This window comes from Sinocyclocheilus anshuiensis, unplaced genomic scaffold, assembly GCF_001515605.1.
Source record: "Sinocyclocheilus anshuiensis isolate Anshui unplaced genomic scaffold, SAMN03320099.WGS_v1.1 scaffold126, whole genome shotgun sequence".
In the NCBI taxonomy this organism is placed as follows: domain Eukaryota; kingdom Metazoa; phylum Chordata; class Actinopteri; order Cypriniformes; family Cyprinidae; genus Sinocyclocheilus; species Sinocyclocheilus anshuiensis.
The window spans coordinates 725951-745027 of NW_015546026.1; the positions used below are offsets into that span (position 1 = coordinate 725951).

The 19077-nt window shown below is 37.7% G+C and overlaps 1 protein-coding gene across 2 annotated transcripts in view; it reads left to right on the forward strand.

Annotated features, from left to right (window-relative positions):
- The window catches only part of ank2b (ankyrin 2b, neuronal), a 128961-nt gene that overhangs the window by 95791 nt on the left and 14093 nt on the right, over nucleotides 1-19077 (forward strand). For both annotated transcript variants that reach the window (XM_016499760.1, XM_016499761.1), the window contains 11 exons: nucleotides 784-1012; nucleotides 3344-3469; nucleotides 3552-3674; nucleotides 4221-4253; nucleotides 4746-4767; nucleotides 7628-12613; nucleotides 13205-13282; nucleotides 13583-13714; nucleotides 14851-15000; nucleotides 15147-15327; nucleotides 15419-15494. In XM_016499760.1, coding sequence (XP_016355246.1) covers nucleotides 784-1012; nucleotides 3344-3469; nucleotides 3552-3674; nucleotides 4221-4253; nucleotides 4746-4767; nucleotides 7628-12613; nucleotides 13205-13282; nucleotides 13583-13714; nucleotides 14851-15000; nucleotides 15147-15327; nucleotides 15419-15494 — 6136 coding nt within the window. The remainder of the gene's footprint in view (nucleotides 1-783; nucleotides 1013-3343; nucleotides 3470-3551; nucleotides 3675-4220; nucleotides 4254-4745; nucleotides 4768-7627; nucleotides 12614-13204; nucleotides 13283-13582; nucleotides 13715-14850; nucleotides 15001-15146; nucleotides 15328-15418; nucleotides 15495-19077) is intronic.

Below are 19077 nucleotides of genomic sequence, written 5' to 3' on the forward strand. Positions count from 1 at the left end.
TTAATATGCTGGGAGATTTGAAAACTGATGCTTTTGAACGTTAGCACCACACATATCCAGCTTCATATCAATGGGTTTTCATCGACGGTAGGTTTGTTCGGTAGCTCATGGAGTACGGAGACATACTTGAGAGGCGAGGAGCTCCGGTTTGAATACCGTGTAACTACGGTTCGACAAAACGGTTCAAATCTGCATATAAGTAAGTTCAAATGACACAGTTGCATCAACAAATGCGTTTTTATATCAGTTTTGCATTTGTTAACACTATCGGGTAGGTTTAGGGTTGGGTTTGGTGTAGGGCATATTTCCAACACGATAGAGCATTAACTTTTAGCGACAGTCCCCGGATATTTGAATTCTGAACCGCCGCAATACGTACCTGAAGCAACGTAATAAAAACACAGCAATGCGTACCTATATCAACGTAATAAAAACGTGCCAGGGTTCACGTATTGAACCCGTGTTTTAGCGCCACTCAGTGGACATTTCTCTTTGAAACTGCAGCGAAACGTGCAGTAAGGTACGTAAAAACGGTGTTGCAGAAAAGTACCCAGACGTATTTTTATGAGACTGGGTTGTTAAATGCATATATACTATTATGTCTTTTTGATTGGAAAAGATGAAACAAGTTTATTCCTGGTTTTTGAATTACAAATGTTCCCATTCTAACCGCCAATCCTCAGTGAAGCCCACAAACAAACAAACATTAAATAAACAAATGAATTAATTAATGAAATAATTAATTAAAATAAGCACCAATATCTCCCATATTTTCTTCATCAGATTCTGGCTTATAGACTGCAGGCAGGTTCAGGAGTCGGTGAACTTCGCCACTCAGGTGTATCGTGAAATCATCTGTGTACCTTACATGGCCAAATTCGTCATCTTTGCCAAAACACATGACCCTATTGAGGCTCGATTGCGCTGTTTCTGTATGACTGATGATAAAATGGACAAAACTTTGGAGCAGCAAGAGAACTTCACAGAAGTGGCACGTAGCCGAGATGTGGAGGTGAGTCATGGGTATTGCTACACTGGATTCTTTTTAATATACTTCAGTGCAGCCCAGTCAGATATTTTTCAGTATTGTATTATCTAAACCAGTGTTTCCCAACCTTTTTTTAGTCGCGGCACCCTTTGGAAATTTTAACAAACTTGTGGCACCCTACAAAATTAATTTTGTCACAATATTTGAATTTCTAACGTCGATATGATAATTTGAAAAGTATAGATATTCGGTACAACAGGGAAGAACTGCAGAATATAATGTTATACAGATATTTTTAATATTATTAAAAAAATTTGTCCATCGATGGTGGCAATCAGTAGGCTAATTTCTAATGAAGAGACCAGTTTATATGACAGGTTTTAATGTAGGCTTTTATACATATGTAAACATTATTTAATTACCATTATAACTAGCTATCTCACACATTTTTGCTCACTCAGTGTTTTTTTAATTTTACAGTGGGGTAATTTTGGTGCAGTAGCATGAGATAGCTTGATTTCAAACTTTGAATTGAATAAAAAATGACAAGCAAGCAGTCAGTAATAAAATAAGAACAAATAAAGAAATGAATAATGATAGCACAAATAAAAAATAACGACAGGCCTTCGAATTAAATAAATTGCTTTTTAGTTTTTCAGGTAGGTCTAACAGTAGGGTTAAGATATTTAACTTTTTTTTTTTTTTTTTTTTAACCAATTATCCAAATAATGTTTAGTCCTAGAAAGCTATTATTATCAGAACACGTGAGCATAACATAGCGGTTAGCAGATCAATGAATGAGCTGAGTGAACTAATTTTCGGCAGCCGAAATTTCGGTGCATCTCTAATTATTGGCGACATCAGAAATGGATATCATATAATAGATGCTTTTTTGAACATTTTAGCAATTTAAAAATATTAAAAAAGGATTTTTTACACGGTACCCCTGCTCTCGACAGACGGCACCCCAGGGTGCCGCGGCACCCCGGTTGGGAAACACTCGTCTAAACTAGTGTTTCCCAACCAATTGGCCTTGAATAGTAATTGGTTGGGAGTTTTATTTTAATGAAGTAATTTCAATTACACACACCTTTTAACCACATTATTATTGTAAAAAATGTGACTGGTTTATGTGATCGACAAGCTGAGAGACCACATCAAATGAAGGCGGAAGTTATTACCAGAAGGGAAGTAATTATCAGCTGGTTCTGATAATTTTTAGCATTCCGAGAAACTACATATATATATATATATATATATATATATATATATATATATATATAAAGAAAGCCTTTTTAGACTGTTTGCAGTGATTTTTACCACATATAAAAAGAGGTGTTCCTAAAAAAAACGGTTTACCATGAATACTTACATTAATTGACATAACTAATTGGAATTTTTGTTCGGAATTGGAATTCAACATAGTTTTTCACAGCTGCAGTGTTAACTGTAAAAATTAGCTGTAAAGTGTTTAGCAACTTGATGCAACTTGACAGAATAGACTGGCCATTTTTTACACGTACTGGTTTACAGCAGCTTCAAGCATGTCTCATATTTATAAGGGATAATTTAAATGACAGAGAATTTGAGATAATAACAAATTTATTGTTTTACAGCTGATCAAATTAATCATCTTGAAATCAGTTGAACTGGCCATAATTATCAACTCTGAAAGGATATTACTTTTGTTGACCACCTAGAATAATAGTACGGTAAAATCACTATATATTAGTAAGGTAAAAAGATTAAGACATTAACTTGTAAGCACAGAGCACAAATACACTTCTCTTTAAATACAATACTCTTTAAAGACAGTACTTTATTACAAATGTATTTTATTCATTCTAATACATGTAAATTGTTCTAACACACGTCTAACAAGCTGAAAGATAGAAGGAAAGAAAGTTTAAAAAATAGCTTTCTAGAGACTAGAAAAGTAAATCAGAAGTTTCTAGCAATGCATTCTATTTCACAGACCCGACCTGACCAAACCATTTAGTAAATGAGTGGGAAACTAAAGCTTTGGGGCAAAGTTTAAATTAGACTAGACTAGCTACAGTAGATGACTTGTTCTGGTTCTGACCAGTTATATAGACACTCTCTTTAGTTTAGGATGTAACTATCCTAACTTTGTTCTCCTCCCCTCACATTAATCAACATGTTATTTTCTCAGTCACATGGTTCCTGATCGTCCCGCTCTTGCAGTATATAATTTAGTAATGGTTTCTATAAAAAGAATATGATACATTCTCCCCAAAATTGATTACCATCAGCATTTAGGAAATTATTTAACAATCACACACACACGTTTGAATGCGTTTTTAACAAAGAGACTGTTATTATGTTGCATTCTAGGTATTAGAAGGTAAACCAATCTATGTAGACTGTTTTGGAAACCTGGTTCCTCTAACAAAAAGTGGCCAGCATCATGTCTTCAGCTTCTATGCCTTTAAAGAGAATCGACTGGCTCTTTTTATCAAAGTAAGTCAACAATGATATATCTGAAGAATTGGAATTGGATTCATACAATGGTTTAACTGCACACCTGGTGAATCACTTGTAGATACGAGACAACACTCAAGAGCCTTGTGGACGTTTGTCCTTCACAAAAGAGCCAAGATCTTATAGGACTTTGACTCATAGTGCAATATGCAATTTAAACATCACCCTGCCAGCTTACTCAAAGGTAAGTTCATGCCCTATGCTATTACTGACATTACAGAGCTGCAAAATGCATTGTCCAGTGAAATTTCCATTTCTTTTGTGATTGTTTGTTTTGTCAGCTTTTATGGCAGGTTTGCATGCATTACGTTGCCATTATATGATTGTTTCAGGCCACAATATCTACATAGCTTTATATAAACTTTAACATGTGAGTAACTTTATCAGACGTAGTTGAAGCACCACAAAATGTAATTAGTCTATTACACAACTCATTGCTGTGGTTATTTGGAAAGCCTCATCATTAGGGCCATCTTTTCCTTCTGTTTCTTTTTTTTTTTTATTACCTTGTTTTATATTGCAGTGTATTGGGGTTAAAACTGATAAATGCTTTTATGCATTTCTGTTGCACTTAACCCCTGTCACACCTCACTGGCTGGCCTCAGACATGTTCTGTTGCTGTGATAAATGCTTTGCCTGCTCTCTCTGTCCCCTTCTGTCTTTCTTGTACTTCTGTCCTTTCTATCTTCTGGCGCTCTCTTCCTCTTTTGCTGCTTTTTGCTCCTCAAAGGAATCAGATTCTGAACAAGAACCTGATGAGGAGGTAACTGCAATTTTGCACTTTACTTAACAAAATGCCCTTTGCTTTCCTCCATTATCTCAGTTTAAAACTCCAGTCTGCAGTCTCACTGGCTTTAATAGTAGTACTAATAGTATTGCGTAAGTGCACAGAGATGAGCTGTTATGTGAACATTAATACTGAGAAAATGTTTTGAAACCCTTAGAATATCATGAATGGCTCCTTCATTTTATTTTTTATTTTTATTTTTATTTTTTTTGATTGTTTGTTTTAGTAGCAATGGCTTAATGCATAAAATACAGATCATTATAAAGGGTTTACACACATTTTCTCATAACTATATATTGTTTGCTGTACCAGCTGTGATAGATGTAATGTCAGCATCCAGACAGCTTATGTGGGGTCAAATAGCATGAAATCAGAAAGTAAATTGGCAGTTTTTAGCTAAAAATATGTATGTCTGTTAATGCATAGCATGTATACAACTGAATTTTCTTCACCTGTTTTTCTTTACAGACAAGCCGAACACTTGAGAAATGTAAGATGTCTAGCTTAATTAAAATGTTGTCTTGCACCAGACACCTTTCCTCTTAACTTACTAACTGAGAATGTCACCACTGTAAAATAACTTACAAAGCATGGTATTAACATTCCAAAAACATTTACTTGTGTCTGAGTGAGTTAACTATTTGCCTGTTGTACAACACTTTTCTCAGTTAAATTAAAGTTAATATAAGCTTCAGGGTAATGATTGCCGCATGTCTTTCACATTCCTTTGTACATCACAACAAAAATTACTATTAAATTAGGCGGGAATATACATAAGGGTATATATAAAATATATAAAATGGGTTCCTTTTGCTATTGAAAAAGCTAATTTTAACAGTAAATTTCTATAAGTCTTATGTAACTTTTTTGTTCAAAATTTACAAACTTTATATGAGCAGGTAGATTATGAATACATCTACCAAAACATGTTTTTGTCTTTTTCTGACTCACTAAGGTACACCTATAATGTTTATATTGGTACTATTTTAGACCGAGCAGGACACTACGGAGTAGCCCAGTACGCAAATTAGCTCTGGCTACAATGTTCTTTCACAAGACGCAATTATTTTGTTTATTAACCGCTAGAGCACCAAAGATTATGTAGTGTTATTTAAAACATTTTATCAAACATCTATCTTTAGGTGGTAATTAATTGCATTGTGCTATGTTAATTAATATACGCATATGATACACAAAAGCACCCATTTTATATTGACTACTCAACCTTTCTCTCTCTTTAGACCAGTGGTTTTAAATGAATAGTTCAACCAAAAATGAACATTTCCTAAAAATGTTCTCCCCCTCATGTCGTCCAAGGCGTAAATTAAGTTTGTTTCTCCATCGGAACAGATTTAGAGAAATTTAGCATTGCATCAACTCTAGTCCATCATTTAAGGTCTTGTGAAGTAAAAAGCTGCACGCGTGTAAGAAACAAATCTATCCTTTATTAAGGCATTTCAACTTTAAACCATTGCTTCTGGTCAAAATACGAGTCCATAAACTATAATAACACTTCCTCCAGTGAAAAAGCCCATCCACTGTTGTCCTCTCACATCCAATGACATCCACAATCCAATGACATATTTGTTTAGAATTGTTTTGGACTGTTTTTGCTTGTAAACTGTGCTTGATCTTTGGGTATTTATCTCCTGATTTAGACGAGATGTCTTTTTCACTAGAGAAAGCAATATTGTGGATAGAGGTGGTTAAAAAAGTAAAAAGTCAAAAACGTTTTAATTAGGGATTTATTACAAACATGCAGCTATTCACTTCACAAGACATTCATTGATGGGCTGGAGTTGTATGGATTACTTGTGGATTATTTTTCATTTTTGGTGAACTATTCATTTGGTTCTGGGGACCTATTGCTCTACATGTTTTGTATGTCTGTCTTATCTCGCACAGTTCAGTTTGGCTCTCTTCTAACAAGCTCATGATCTGAATCTAGTATGTTGAATAAGGGAAATAAAAATGTGCAGAGCTGTGGTTCCCCATTTTCTTATTTTAGGTGATATTAGTGAGTGTAGCTTTCTTTTTTCATATTAGTATCATTCTGATCGGTTTATGAATCATGTTAGAGGGAGAGGTTTTTGAATAATCACTTTTTATGCACAATGTGAATTTCATTCATACTGTGGTGATGTTTCTGTTTTCAACTGTTTTAGAGCCCTATTCCCTTCATTACACAATAACAATCTGCAAAGCAAATTATGATTTCCATCTAAATCTGTACGAGTCACTCTCATTAGTACCTTTTTAGTGCCTTTTTTTAAAATAAGCCAGCCTAGCAAGACTCTTCCCTCTCTTTATATGCTGTAAGAATGTACAAAACACTGAAGTGGGCATATGATATAAACCTGTATTTAAACTAGTCATTGCCCAGTTTGTTTGTATTTATTTATTTATTAGATGTGTGGCTTTATCAGTTGGATATTAACATTGTATAGTTTGCTTACCTTTTTTTTTTTTACAGAGTATCAAATCACCACACTATGCAATGTGACCTATAAGTATAGTACATACATTAGGTTAATGTTTAGGTGTAAGTAAAAATTAGAATCTAGATTTATTACTATATGGAACTTAGTACACAATAACATGTTAGTTTACTAAGGAAATAACAGCTTACTTAGATTATTTTGAATGCTGTCTTGTGTGTGTGAATGATTTTTCAGAACTGCTCTTTGTTTAACACTATTCATCATTGCCACTACTAATATTAAAAAAAAAAACTTTCAGTTATGATAAACATTCTGCTTATGTTGTTGTTCAAATGCATTTATTTCCACATTCTAAAAACATATTTATTTTTTTACTGTTATTCCATTTTAGTTGCATATCACTGGCTTTCTTTAAAAAAAGTTTTACTAAGTTCAGTTTTATAAAGTTCTCTCTTGAATTCTCTGAGTTCTTTCTTTCTCTTTCTCTCTCTTTCTTTCTTCTGTAGTCATGAGTTATACATGAGCAATGTCTACTTTGTGTCACTGTTTTTCAGTACATGTCCAAGTGTTTGGGTTGGCTTATTTTCGTCTCCCTTTTTAATTATCGCGTTAGGTTGTCGTTTTGTTTGTGTGTGAGTGTGCTGTTGAACCAAATGTGAATAAGCAAGTTTCCTGCTTATTCTTCTGTTGTCTTTAAAATTTGGTTAGTATTTGCTTTGCAGTTGTTATTCTCCCATGAGTCCAGTAGACACTCGACCACTCATTATCCCACAGTCCACTTAGCTTTTTGTCATCTTGATGCCTTCTGGTCCTTGAAACTTGAATTGATCCCTTATCTCCTTTTCCAATCTCTGTCCCTTTAATTTAAATTTTGGTTAATTTGCTACTTAAATGTCATCCAAATGGAAGATGATGAAGACACTGAAACAACTGAAACATCATTCCTGAAAACACAATTGATCCGAGACTCCCCTGCCCTAGCAAGTCCAGATTTACTCTCTGAAGTGTCAGAGATGAAACAAGACCTTATCAAAATGACTGCTATTCTGACCACTGATTCCTCAGAGAAAGCAGGTCCCATGCAAGGGGATTATTTAGATAAGGGGGTTGAGGAGGTGTCAGCAGAGCCTTTTGAAATAATGGAAAAAGTCAAAGAAGATTTGGAAAAGGTTAGTGAAATTCTAAGAAGTGGAACATGTGACAAGGAAGAGTCTGCAAAAATAGACAGCCGTCCATATAGGAAGGATGAGGGGTGGGTTCTACTAACAGAAAGTGAAATCGAAGAGGCAAAAATGATGGCTGCCTTTGAGTCTCAAGAATCACTTCTAAAGGAAGTTCGAGTCAATAGAGGATCACAGAGACCAAAGGGTGCTAGGGACAGGCCTGGCATAGAGACTGTTCCCAGTGGTGAAGTTAAGGAATACTTATTGGATGTGCCTGATACATCTAGGCCTGAATCCCAAGAGTCTCCATCACAGCAAAGGTTCACTGAGGTTGTTCTGCGCAGAGGTGGTCGGAAAATAGTGCCTACAGTGGCAAAAGACACTAAGGCCCATACAACAGACGTAAAAAAGCCAATCAGAAGAAAAGGGCCTCAAGGACACATAGATGAAACCCAGTCATCTAGCACAAAAGAAAGTATTGTTAGTGAAAGCACTGGGAAGTCTTCCGAAAGGGATGCCTTTCTACCCGTCCCTGGAGACCAAAAAAAGTCTCCTGTTTCACCAGTGGTTGAGGAGACACCAATCGGTTCCATTAAAGAGAAAGTTAAGGCTCTTCAAAAGAAAGTAGAGGAAGAACAAAAAGGTCAGAAAAAACAAACAGGCCAAAAACCTCCAGATAAAGCAACAGAAGCCAAAGCATCTTCTGTTGTCAAAGATCAGAAAACATCAGGCCTGAAAAAACAGACTTCTTCACCCCAGAAACAGTCTCCTTCTAGGTCAACAGGCTCTGAGCCTGGGAGAGCCCTAGAAGAAACCATGTCTGTAAGAGAACTAATGAGAGCATTTCAAACTGGCCAAGACCCCTCAAAAAGAAAGTCTGGGCTCTTTGAGCACAAAGGTCCTTCCAAAACAGAAGGCACAACAGTGAGTAAACCAGAGGCTATCCTCACAAAGTCACAATGTCTTCCCCAAGCACCCTCACATGAAGAAGTGTCTCTTGTTTTAAAGCCTGAAGATCACCACAAAGAAAAAGAAGTCAAAAGTAGTCCACACACAAAAAAATCTGAAGACATTGAAGAAGATACAAAAGCAAGTCAAAAGAGTCGTCAATGTCCACAGGAAAAGAGTGGTAAGGCTGTGGTTTCTGGAATAGTGTCAGCAGGTCCTTTTACTCACTCAAGCATGACAACAACAATTTCTCAAAATTTGTCAGAACAGCGCAGAGATCTTTTGCTTGACAACGGTACAAAGAACAGTGCATTGGATGACAGCTCTGACAGCATTAGACATGAAGCATTGGTCGACTCGTCCAATGCCAGCCTTGCTGAAGTGGAAGCCCCATTGAGTTCTGAGGAAAGTTACAAACATGAGGGCATGGCTGAGACTCCAGAAACAAGCCCCGAGAGCCTCTCATTATCACCGAAAAAAACAGCTCAGTCTATACTTGCAAAGACCTCAAAATCAGTTGCAGTCACGCCTAAAGTCAAGACAAGTAAAGTATCTGTTCCCTTTTCTACTGAGATAAAGACAACTAATGAACAGGCATCTGAAGCTACAGTTCATCATCCAGCATTGAGCAAAGCAGTGGATGAACCAACAAAAAGTGAGTCTATGTCTATTCCTCATGGAAATAGGGGGGTGAACTTTGAGGGTGAACAAACTTCTGTTGATAAGGACGTTGTTTCTGTGCCATCCAAGCCATCTAAATCTCGAAAACTGACAAAAAGGACATCTGAAACACTAGAGTGTTTTTTGAGTGATGAGGAATCCTTTGACGGTCAATCAATACCAACCTCTGCTGACTCCCTGGCCTCAAGGGAAACTACACAGGATCATGGTGGTTTAGTGCTACCTCTTAGACACCAAGATTCAGAGAACCTTAGTCCAGTAGCTGATGACTCTTTTACTATTAGCCACAAGGACTCTTTAGAGGGTAGTCCCTTGATGGAAGACAACTCTTCCCATAAAACCCCAGACTCTATTGAGCCTAGTCCAACAAAAGAATCCCCATGTCGTGACTCTTTAGAAAGCAGCCCCATAGAGATGAAAACCAACCTGGCTTTTCCACCTACAGTAGAACAACCCAGTGTGACCACAGGGCCCCTGACATCCTCCAAAGCCCCTGAAATCCCCCCAGACAGTTTGCGTAGTAGAATGCTCAAAGAACAGGAGGGTAATGCCGACGATGACAGTTGTGAGCAGACGTCCCTGATGACAAGTTCGGGTAAGAGTCTTCTCTCACCTGACACACCAAGTTCTGAAGAGGTAAGTGATGAGGTCAATCCCAAAACCCCAGACCCCATGGTCCTGATTGTTCCCTTTAAGCCATCAGTAATCCCAGAGGAGACAGTAGAAGATGATGAGTTGAAGTGTGGCCTGACACAGAGGAAAATTACTCCAGAGGAAGAGATGTTTAAAATGGCTGCCAAAATAAAAACCTTTGATGAAATGGAGCAAGATGCAAAAGACAAAAAGGACAATAGAAAAGATAGTGAATCCTCTCAGACCTTGGTAGCGTCTGATGCAGGAGATGACAGCTTCAAACTCTTTGAGGTTGCATCCAAACATGAAACATCCTCTGTGGATGATGTTGGGTTTAGTGAACTCAAACAAGCCTCAGAGATAGCACGGTCTGTTGAACCGATCATTAAAGTACAACCTCCCTCTCCTTTTCCAGCAGGTATTCATAAGAGCCCCCAAACATCTGACGACATTCAACAAACCATGGCCCACAGTGCAGCATCTTCAGCTGAATCAGCAATGAGGAGACCTCAGTCTGTCTCAGAAAAGCATACCATAAAACCACACCTTCAAGAATCTCATAGTGAGAAATTTAAGGACAAAGATTATGTTGATTCAGAGTTAGTACAGCTAAACAAAACTGGCTCTAACAGCAAAAATATAACTGATGAACAAAAAGAGCAAAGCTTAAAAAGATCAAAAGGAAATCAAGAAATTTACAGTCATGAACAGCAGAAGGAGGCAGCTAATTACCAAAATGTTGACTACAAATCACATAGTCAGGAAGAGTCTAATGTAACGGATGAGATTAAAGGGGATTACATGAGGAATGCAGGGACATCTTATGTTGATATTTGTAGTGGCAGCTTAGATATTGATACTATTCCAATTATTATTGGGCAAACAAAAGAAACATTTAAACCAGAAATATGTATTTATGATGACACAGAGGAAGATGATGCTGAGGAGGAACCTCCTAAGACTGAATCTAGAGGAGTTACAGCAAAAGCAGAGACAGACGCCTGGAATTCAATGCGAGAAGATGATGATGCATTTGCAGCAAGAGTCAAAGAGGAAGAGCAAAAGATCTTGGGTCTGGCTGTAGTTCGGCATTCCCAAGGGGCGACTCCAGACACAACACCAGCAAGGACACCCACTGAGGAGGGTACACCAACAAGTGAACAAAATCCTTTCCTTTTCCAAGAAGGAAAACTTTTTGAGATGACAAGAAGTGGTGCGATAGACATGACAAAAAGGAGTTACGAGGAGGAAGGGTTTGCATTTTACCAAATAGAGCAACCCATTGTAGAGGGAATAGCTGAAGATGAAGGTAATGAACCTGTTAGAGCATCCAATGATGCTGAGAATAAGATTGGTTGCAACCTCTCTTTGCAAATAAAAGCAGAGGAGGATGAAGAGCTCCTTAAAGAGGCTACAGATTTATCTGTACATTCTCCTGCTGGGGATAATCTGGCTGCAGCTACAAAGTCAGATTTTTCAAAGTCTAAAATCCCCATCAAATTGGATGACTCTGCCTCAACCAACACCTTAGAGAAGGACCAAACAATGTTAGAGGTTAAATCAGACGAAGTTATGAGTGAGGGACATTTATTATCTGATCCTGGTTCCTCTGACAATGTCATAGCCAATGTCCAGACAGCAGTGTCAACAGTTACTAGATCAGTGAATTCCCAACAAGACCAAGAGTCCTCAGATTCCTCCCCAAAAGATCAGCACTCAGTAATAGAACAAACCAAAACCCCTGAAAAGACAGAATCCCAAAGTAAACCTGTCTCTAAAAGTTACACTGCAGCATCTCTATCATCTACGGCTAGAAAAGGTATGTCCACCTCCAAAGTGGAAGAGAAACCAAAATTCCGAATCCCTGCTAAGGCCAGCTCCCTCAGGTCTGAATGTGTAGAAGATGCCAAGGACAAGAAGTCAAAGTTGCCCATAAAACCTCAATCAAGGAGAAAATCTGAGACAGACACAAGCCGATCCATAACCTCCAGTTTAACAAAGTCTTCCAAAGCCAAGAGCTTCTGTGAAAGTGATTCCACCAAGAAACCAGCCAAAAAGGACCAGAATCGTCCAACAAGCACTGACCTATCCAGCACAACTAAGACACTTCCTTCAAGAATACCAGTCAGGGGAAAGCCTGGCCTGCCAGTTCAAACTTCCACACCAGCAAAACAAAAAAAGGGTCGGCCAACTGACGCAAACAAACAGTCCATTGCATTTTTTGAAGAGATTAGTCAAGAAGCAGCTAAGGTAGTGGAGAGTTTGGCTCAGGCAGAGAAAGACAAACATGAGGCTGCTGCCTTGTCTGATGATGAAAGCAGTACAATTAATGCCTCATTAATAGAGAGTGAACCTTTCATTGACATGCAAATGCCTTTCCCTGAGGATTCCTTGGTCATTAGGCCCCGATGGGACAACCCTGTTGAGACGCAGATGGAACGAATCCCTGCTGATAAAGTCCGATGTCAAGGTATCCCCCATCTCTTGGGGCCCATTATCTCTTTCTCATCTGCCTCAGCACCTCAGTGATGAAAGTGCTGCTTCTCTGTGTTGTAACTAATGCTTCAACTCTTCGTGGTGCTTCTTTGATGTATGGGCTATATTTGTGACTGTCTCTTTTCCTTTTATCTGACTTAAATTTCAACATTAATATAAAACCAAATGCAGTGGGGTGTATTTATAGTGTTTTTTGCCAGTATATTCACTATACATATTACATTATGACAGAAGTGGTTAAATTTAAAACATGAGTTGTGAGATACTGTTGATACATTCTTTACAATGTTCGCAAATCCTAGGAGAGTTATTCTTAGTATTTATTCATGATTGATAGTTTGCCTAGTATTTGCTCATTGCTTGAAAGTTGAAATTAGTCTAAAATTAGTCAGAAATGTTGGTTTAAAAAGTATAGTTAAAAATATTAATTGATGTATTTTCTACATGAGAAAGCCAGTGACCTTATTTATCTTAACATTAAATGATAAATTGTAAAAAAAATTAAATAAAATTGCGTTATATTTATGTGCTTATGTGGCTATTGCTGCTTTGCTGGAATTTGCAGTAGATCCACAGGATGAGGCTGACAGGAAAGAGGGGCGTCTGGCTTTAATAGCAGATCACCTTGGTTTCAGCTGGTCAGGTAAGCAGCTTTTTTGAATATTAATTAACCAGCTTTCAGAAATTCAAAACGGTTTAAGAGTGACCCAGCAATACTGGAAAAGACATTGTTATTGGTTAAAATAGTAGAATTGTTTAAGAGGTTGGGATACTTTTACATTATAGTTGCATTTGTTTGCAATAATTGTCATGCCTACTTTTTATTATTGTAAACCTTATTTCAACACATATTGCCTTGCAGTAAGGACACTTTTGTTCCATAATACTTTGTTGGTCTGAATTAAATACATGATTTATTACCAATGCGTTTTTGTTCAATCAGAATTGGCTCGAGAGCTTGAATTCAGTGAGCTACAGATCAATCAGATAAGAAATGAGAATCCAAATTCTCTACAAGACCAAAGCCATGCCCTCATAAGGCTATGGAAAGAAAGGGAGGGCAAAAATGCTACCGGTAAGATTACTGATCATGTGTTTTCCTTTAGTTTACATCTAAATTTGCATTGCTCTATTCACCAGATAGCAAACATTATTAAATCTGAGATTAGTTAATTTAAATAATTAAGCTTTCCGCTCAGCCAGCACCAATGTGCAGCATCCTTCTGAATCCACTTTTCTGTAATTAATTCAGCAGCAACTGCTTAAAAGACAGAATTCTTTTTAATTCAATAAACTTTCTACAATTAGATTTTAAAAAATGCATCAGGAATGCAGGAAAATTTTTGGTTAAAAACAAAATTACATGTTTGAGCGAGTACATAAAAAAACAGTACCCAAAACAGCATTGAATTTGAACTAATCAGCTATTTGGTGATGAACATGGACCGTTCTAAACAGCAACCCTTTTTGACCTCTGTGGAATCATCAAAACATAAAACTCCAGAGAGTATGTAATCAAAAAGGAAAAGCAACAGAGCCTGTGTCAAAACAAGATCCAAACCACAGTAGCAGATATGATACCTGCTCTGATTACTTTTTTTCTGATATACACTTTGTAGGAATATTGTATTACTGTCTTGGTGCAGCATGACAAATCTGCTCTGATACAGAGAGCACCAGTAATCATGGGGTAACCATCATCTTCATCCACGCTGTACAGAAGTGCCAAAAAACAACTGATGTAAAAGAAATATTTTGCAAGTAACATGCAACTGTATGTTTCAATATCATGGAAATAGAGAGGACAATATTCCGTAGCGTAGCTTTAATATTTTCTTCTTCTTCATTCTGGCACTTAACTCACCATTGTTGTAAACTGATTGACTAAATGAGGAAATATGTGCTATGACTTTTTTAAGTGATCAGACATATAATATTTGGTCGAAAAATTGGGTGAAAAATAACCATCAGACATGTAATATGAAATAGCCGTATCTCACCACCAGAACATCATAGAGACATGGGGCTCTTTTGACTTGGGGAAATGTAGTAATGCCCAGTGTTATGTGCATAGTAAAAGGAAACAAATTACGATGTTATGTCATTGTGGCAGCGGGTTCTGCCAAAGATGGAGGATCAATCACATTGTCTGGTTGACAGTTGCATTCTAGTAGACAAAAATATGCATAACATAATCTCTCCGCTTATCAGCAGAGACCACTTTGATGAAGACACTTACAAAAATAAATCGTATGGACATTGTTCATCTCATCGAAACAAAAATCATCCAGTCCAGTCAAGACCAGTCATCACACACCTATGCAGAAATTGAGCAAACCATATCATTGGATCATAGTGAAGGTATGGATGATAATGACTTGAAACTTATTAGGTTGGTGTTTTTTTTAGAAAGTCACATTATATTATTTATCTTTCCCAGCAGATGATCAGAGTCACTTTTACAATGATTTTACAACATTTCAACAGAAACTATGTTGGCTTTGCAGGTTTTTCAGCCCTACAGGAGGACATGGACAGCCCCAGGCCAGGTCGGCGAGCAGAAGTCACACAAAAAGGATCAGAACTTGGGCCTCTGGTGGCATCTGTCGAGGATCTCTCCTGCAATGTATCTTCCCTTGATGATACCCAAAAAGAGAGGTTGCTGACAGACAAAGAGATGGGTTCAGAGTAAGTTAATTCTATTCCTGACCTATACCATTAAAAATGTATTAATAATATACTGTAACAGGTGATTTAAATTTGATTCTCTATTTGTCAGGGTGGTCGGAGCCTCAGCACATAGTTCCGTTGATATGGTTGGACTGAGGCAACAATTCCCTGGCACTATCAAAAGAGTAAGTCCCTTCTTTACCCTGTACAAAGCTGTTCCCTGGAGACTGCAGTCTCACGTTTATGGCACAGTTTGCAAAGGTGGTACTATTCCCAATGAATCATCAGACAATACACATGAAACTGTGAACGACCCTCACCAAGAGTTAGGAGCGACTGGGGGTCAATTTATCCCAGTATCCACCCAACAGGATGATGAACAGAATGTCCTACCCATTAATTCAATTGAGGAGTACAAGCTGAGACAGAGACAAACAACCTTGTCAGATTTTGGGCACACCCTGTTGGAATCTGAGAATGCCGAGCCAGATTTCAATGAGTTGTCTGTGGAACTCAAGCAAGATTCTGAAAATTATATTACCTCACCAGTCTCCAGTGCAATGAATTTCTTTACATCCCCAACAAATGAAAAGACAGAAATTGCATCTACCTCATCGAATAAATATGAGGTTGCACTTCCAAAGAAACCAAGTGAGAGTGAGGAGTATATACAGCGCCATGTTGAGGAAGTTTCTGACAGATTCTATAGAACCCTTTTTGGTGAAAGTTATGTCTTACCTGAGCTATGTGAAAATAGTGTAATTGTAGAGACTTATAGGTTCCCTGAAAATGAGATTTCTTCTGTGGATGAAGGGAATTGTAACATCATTCCTGTCTGTGTACAAGAATCTTCAGATGTTTCCAAAGATAGTGATGTTAATCAGTTTGGAATCACAGAATTGTCCACTGAAAGAGTACAAAGCATTACTCAAATAATTTCCGGTCCTCTTCAACAACCTAGCATGTCTTTTGCACTTGTAAGTGGAACAGACATTACAGAGAAGATTACCCCTTCTACACTCAATCAAATGTCACTTGATTCAGTTACTAAGCAGCCACATATGTTATCACTTCCAATAGCTGATTCTGGTTCTTCAGAAGCAAGGGTTGAAATAGCCATGCCAATCACTCTAACCAAACCAACAGATGCTGAATGCACAAAAACGGAATATATCACCTCAATATCAGTTGAAGTTGTGGAGTGTAGACCTCTTACACCTGTATCTTTAACATTCCCAGTTGAGCTAAGATCATTGTCACCAGATTTAGAGTTTGAATATTTTGATAACCTTGGAATGACTTCATTTGAATATAGATCATCACCAGAATCAGTGGATTCTTTGCCTTTAGACTCACCAGTACCATTTGAATATAGACCGTCTTCACCAGACTCATGCATATTAATGGCTGAATTAAGAGTATCTTCACCTGAATCTGTAACTTCAGTGAATGACTGCACTCTTCTCTCTGTTGACTCTCCATTACCTGATTTTAGGCCAGCTATGCCTTTGCCAACTTTTGAAAATTACACACCTGAATTCACAATACATGTTGAAGAATACAGAACATTACATGCAACTGGAGAAAAAACGGTTCCTCTTACAGGATATACAGAAGATTCACTAGGAGCATATTATTTGGAGGTGACTGATGACACAGAAAGACCTATTTCACCTGGTTCTGTGATTTTCTGCCGATCATTATCACCTGAATCAAACAGATCTTGGTCTCCTATGTCCATCGGTTCTGACATTTTAGATAGCGAACACTCCACTGAAAAAAGTTTTGAAAGCTATACTCCATCTCCTTATGCATTTTTGACTGAATTAAGACCATCATCTCCAGAATCAACAGCATCTGTAAATGAATATAGAGTACTTCCCCCTGATTCCCCAATTCCATGTTTTGCAACAGAAGTGCAAAATTACTCTTTAGCACTCATGACAGGATACAGATCACCATCACTGAAATCTGAACTTTCAGACATAGACTGTGATCTGATATCATTAGAGTGTCTAGCTGGAAGTCGCCCATCATCCCCTGAATCAGTTGCATCTCTCAATAACCAGAGATGCCTTTCCCCTGATTCTCCTCTTCCCAGCTTTACTCAAACAGTGTGGGAAAATTTCATACCCACTAAACTGTATAGATCGGATTCATTTGAGTCAGGCCTCTCAGATAATGAAAACAAGCCAATATCAGAAGTATGGCCTGAAACCAGAATATCATCTCCTGAATCATTTACATCGATAAATGAACACAGACCCCTTTCACCTGATTCACCTGTGCCTGTATATAAAACCACATTACACTTTAATGTCATCCAATTTGGGAGCCAAAGAGACTCGTCTCCTGAATTAGAAACATCTGATATTGAATATTCGCATTGTGAGCCCTTGATCTGTGAGCCAAGATCTCAATCCCCAGAATCATTCATTTTAGAGCCTGAATATGTTCCTTTGTCCACGGTTGTAGTGGAAAGTGTTACTTTTGAAGGCGAGCCAATAGAAAAAACATACACTCAAATATTAGCTACTGAGCCCACTGAATCAGTATACAATGAAGAACAAAGCATGAGAGAATTGCCAAAACCAAAGGATACTTTTATGTCGAAAGCTATGCTCAGCAATCGTATTGCCAAAATATTTGATCCACACTACAAAGGCGGCTCCAAGCTTGTTGTTTTGGACAACACTGGAGATGTTTCAACAACTTTGCATGATCAGCAAATAATATACCCACCCTCTACAGAATCCAGAATTCACGATTCTTTTGAACAATTCCTACCTGTCAAGTATACAGTGAATAGTCAGGATTTACCTCCGATTGAACTGAATTTTGAAAGTCAACACAAACCACTTTCGTCACATCATCAATTTAGACCAATATCCCCAGAATCACTTGTGCTCGATGACTGTCTTGAAGAAACTGAGTGTAGACCCTTGTCTCCTGAATCAGTATCATCAGTTAATGAGTTCAGGCCCCTATCACCTGACTCACCTGTAACTGAATTCAGTGGATTTTTCTCTCAGAGTACCTTTCCAGTAACCGGTCATAGATCCTGTTCACCTCATTCACTGTGCTCAGAAAATACAGAATATGAACCTTACTTGGAAGACCTGTTCACTGTAGAAAATTGTTTCAGGGCATTCACACCAGCATCGGACACCTCACTGAATGAGTTTAGATTGCTCTCACCAGACTCACCATTGCCACAATTTTTCACATCCTTTGAAACAACTCCTTTTAAGGATTTTAGGTCCTCATCCCCTGAATCTGCATTGTTAGAACAGGAATATGAAGTAGATATTTTTACTCCAGTAGCTTCTCTAGAATCATATGATGAACACAGACCTCTTTCTCCTGATTTACCAATATCTGCACCAGATTCTCCAGTACCTCAATATTATGCTCACTTTGAACTTACAACTTTTTACAGATCCTCACCCCCTGAATCAATAGTATCAGACACAGATATACAGAACGATTTATTTGATGACATGATGATTGATCTTAGAAGGTCCTCATCGGAGTCAATCACATCACTTAGAGGGTCTTCTCCACAGTCAAATGGGTCCATGAATGAATGTAGATCACTATCTCCAGACTCACCTATACCACAGTATTTTCCAGCAGTCTTTGAATCAGTTTCTGTAACAGATTATAGGTCCTCATCCCCTGAATCTGCATTATCAGATGAGGAATGTGAATTAAATGTTTTCACCCTAGATTCTTCTCCAGAATCAACAGAATCTGTAAATGATGAAA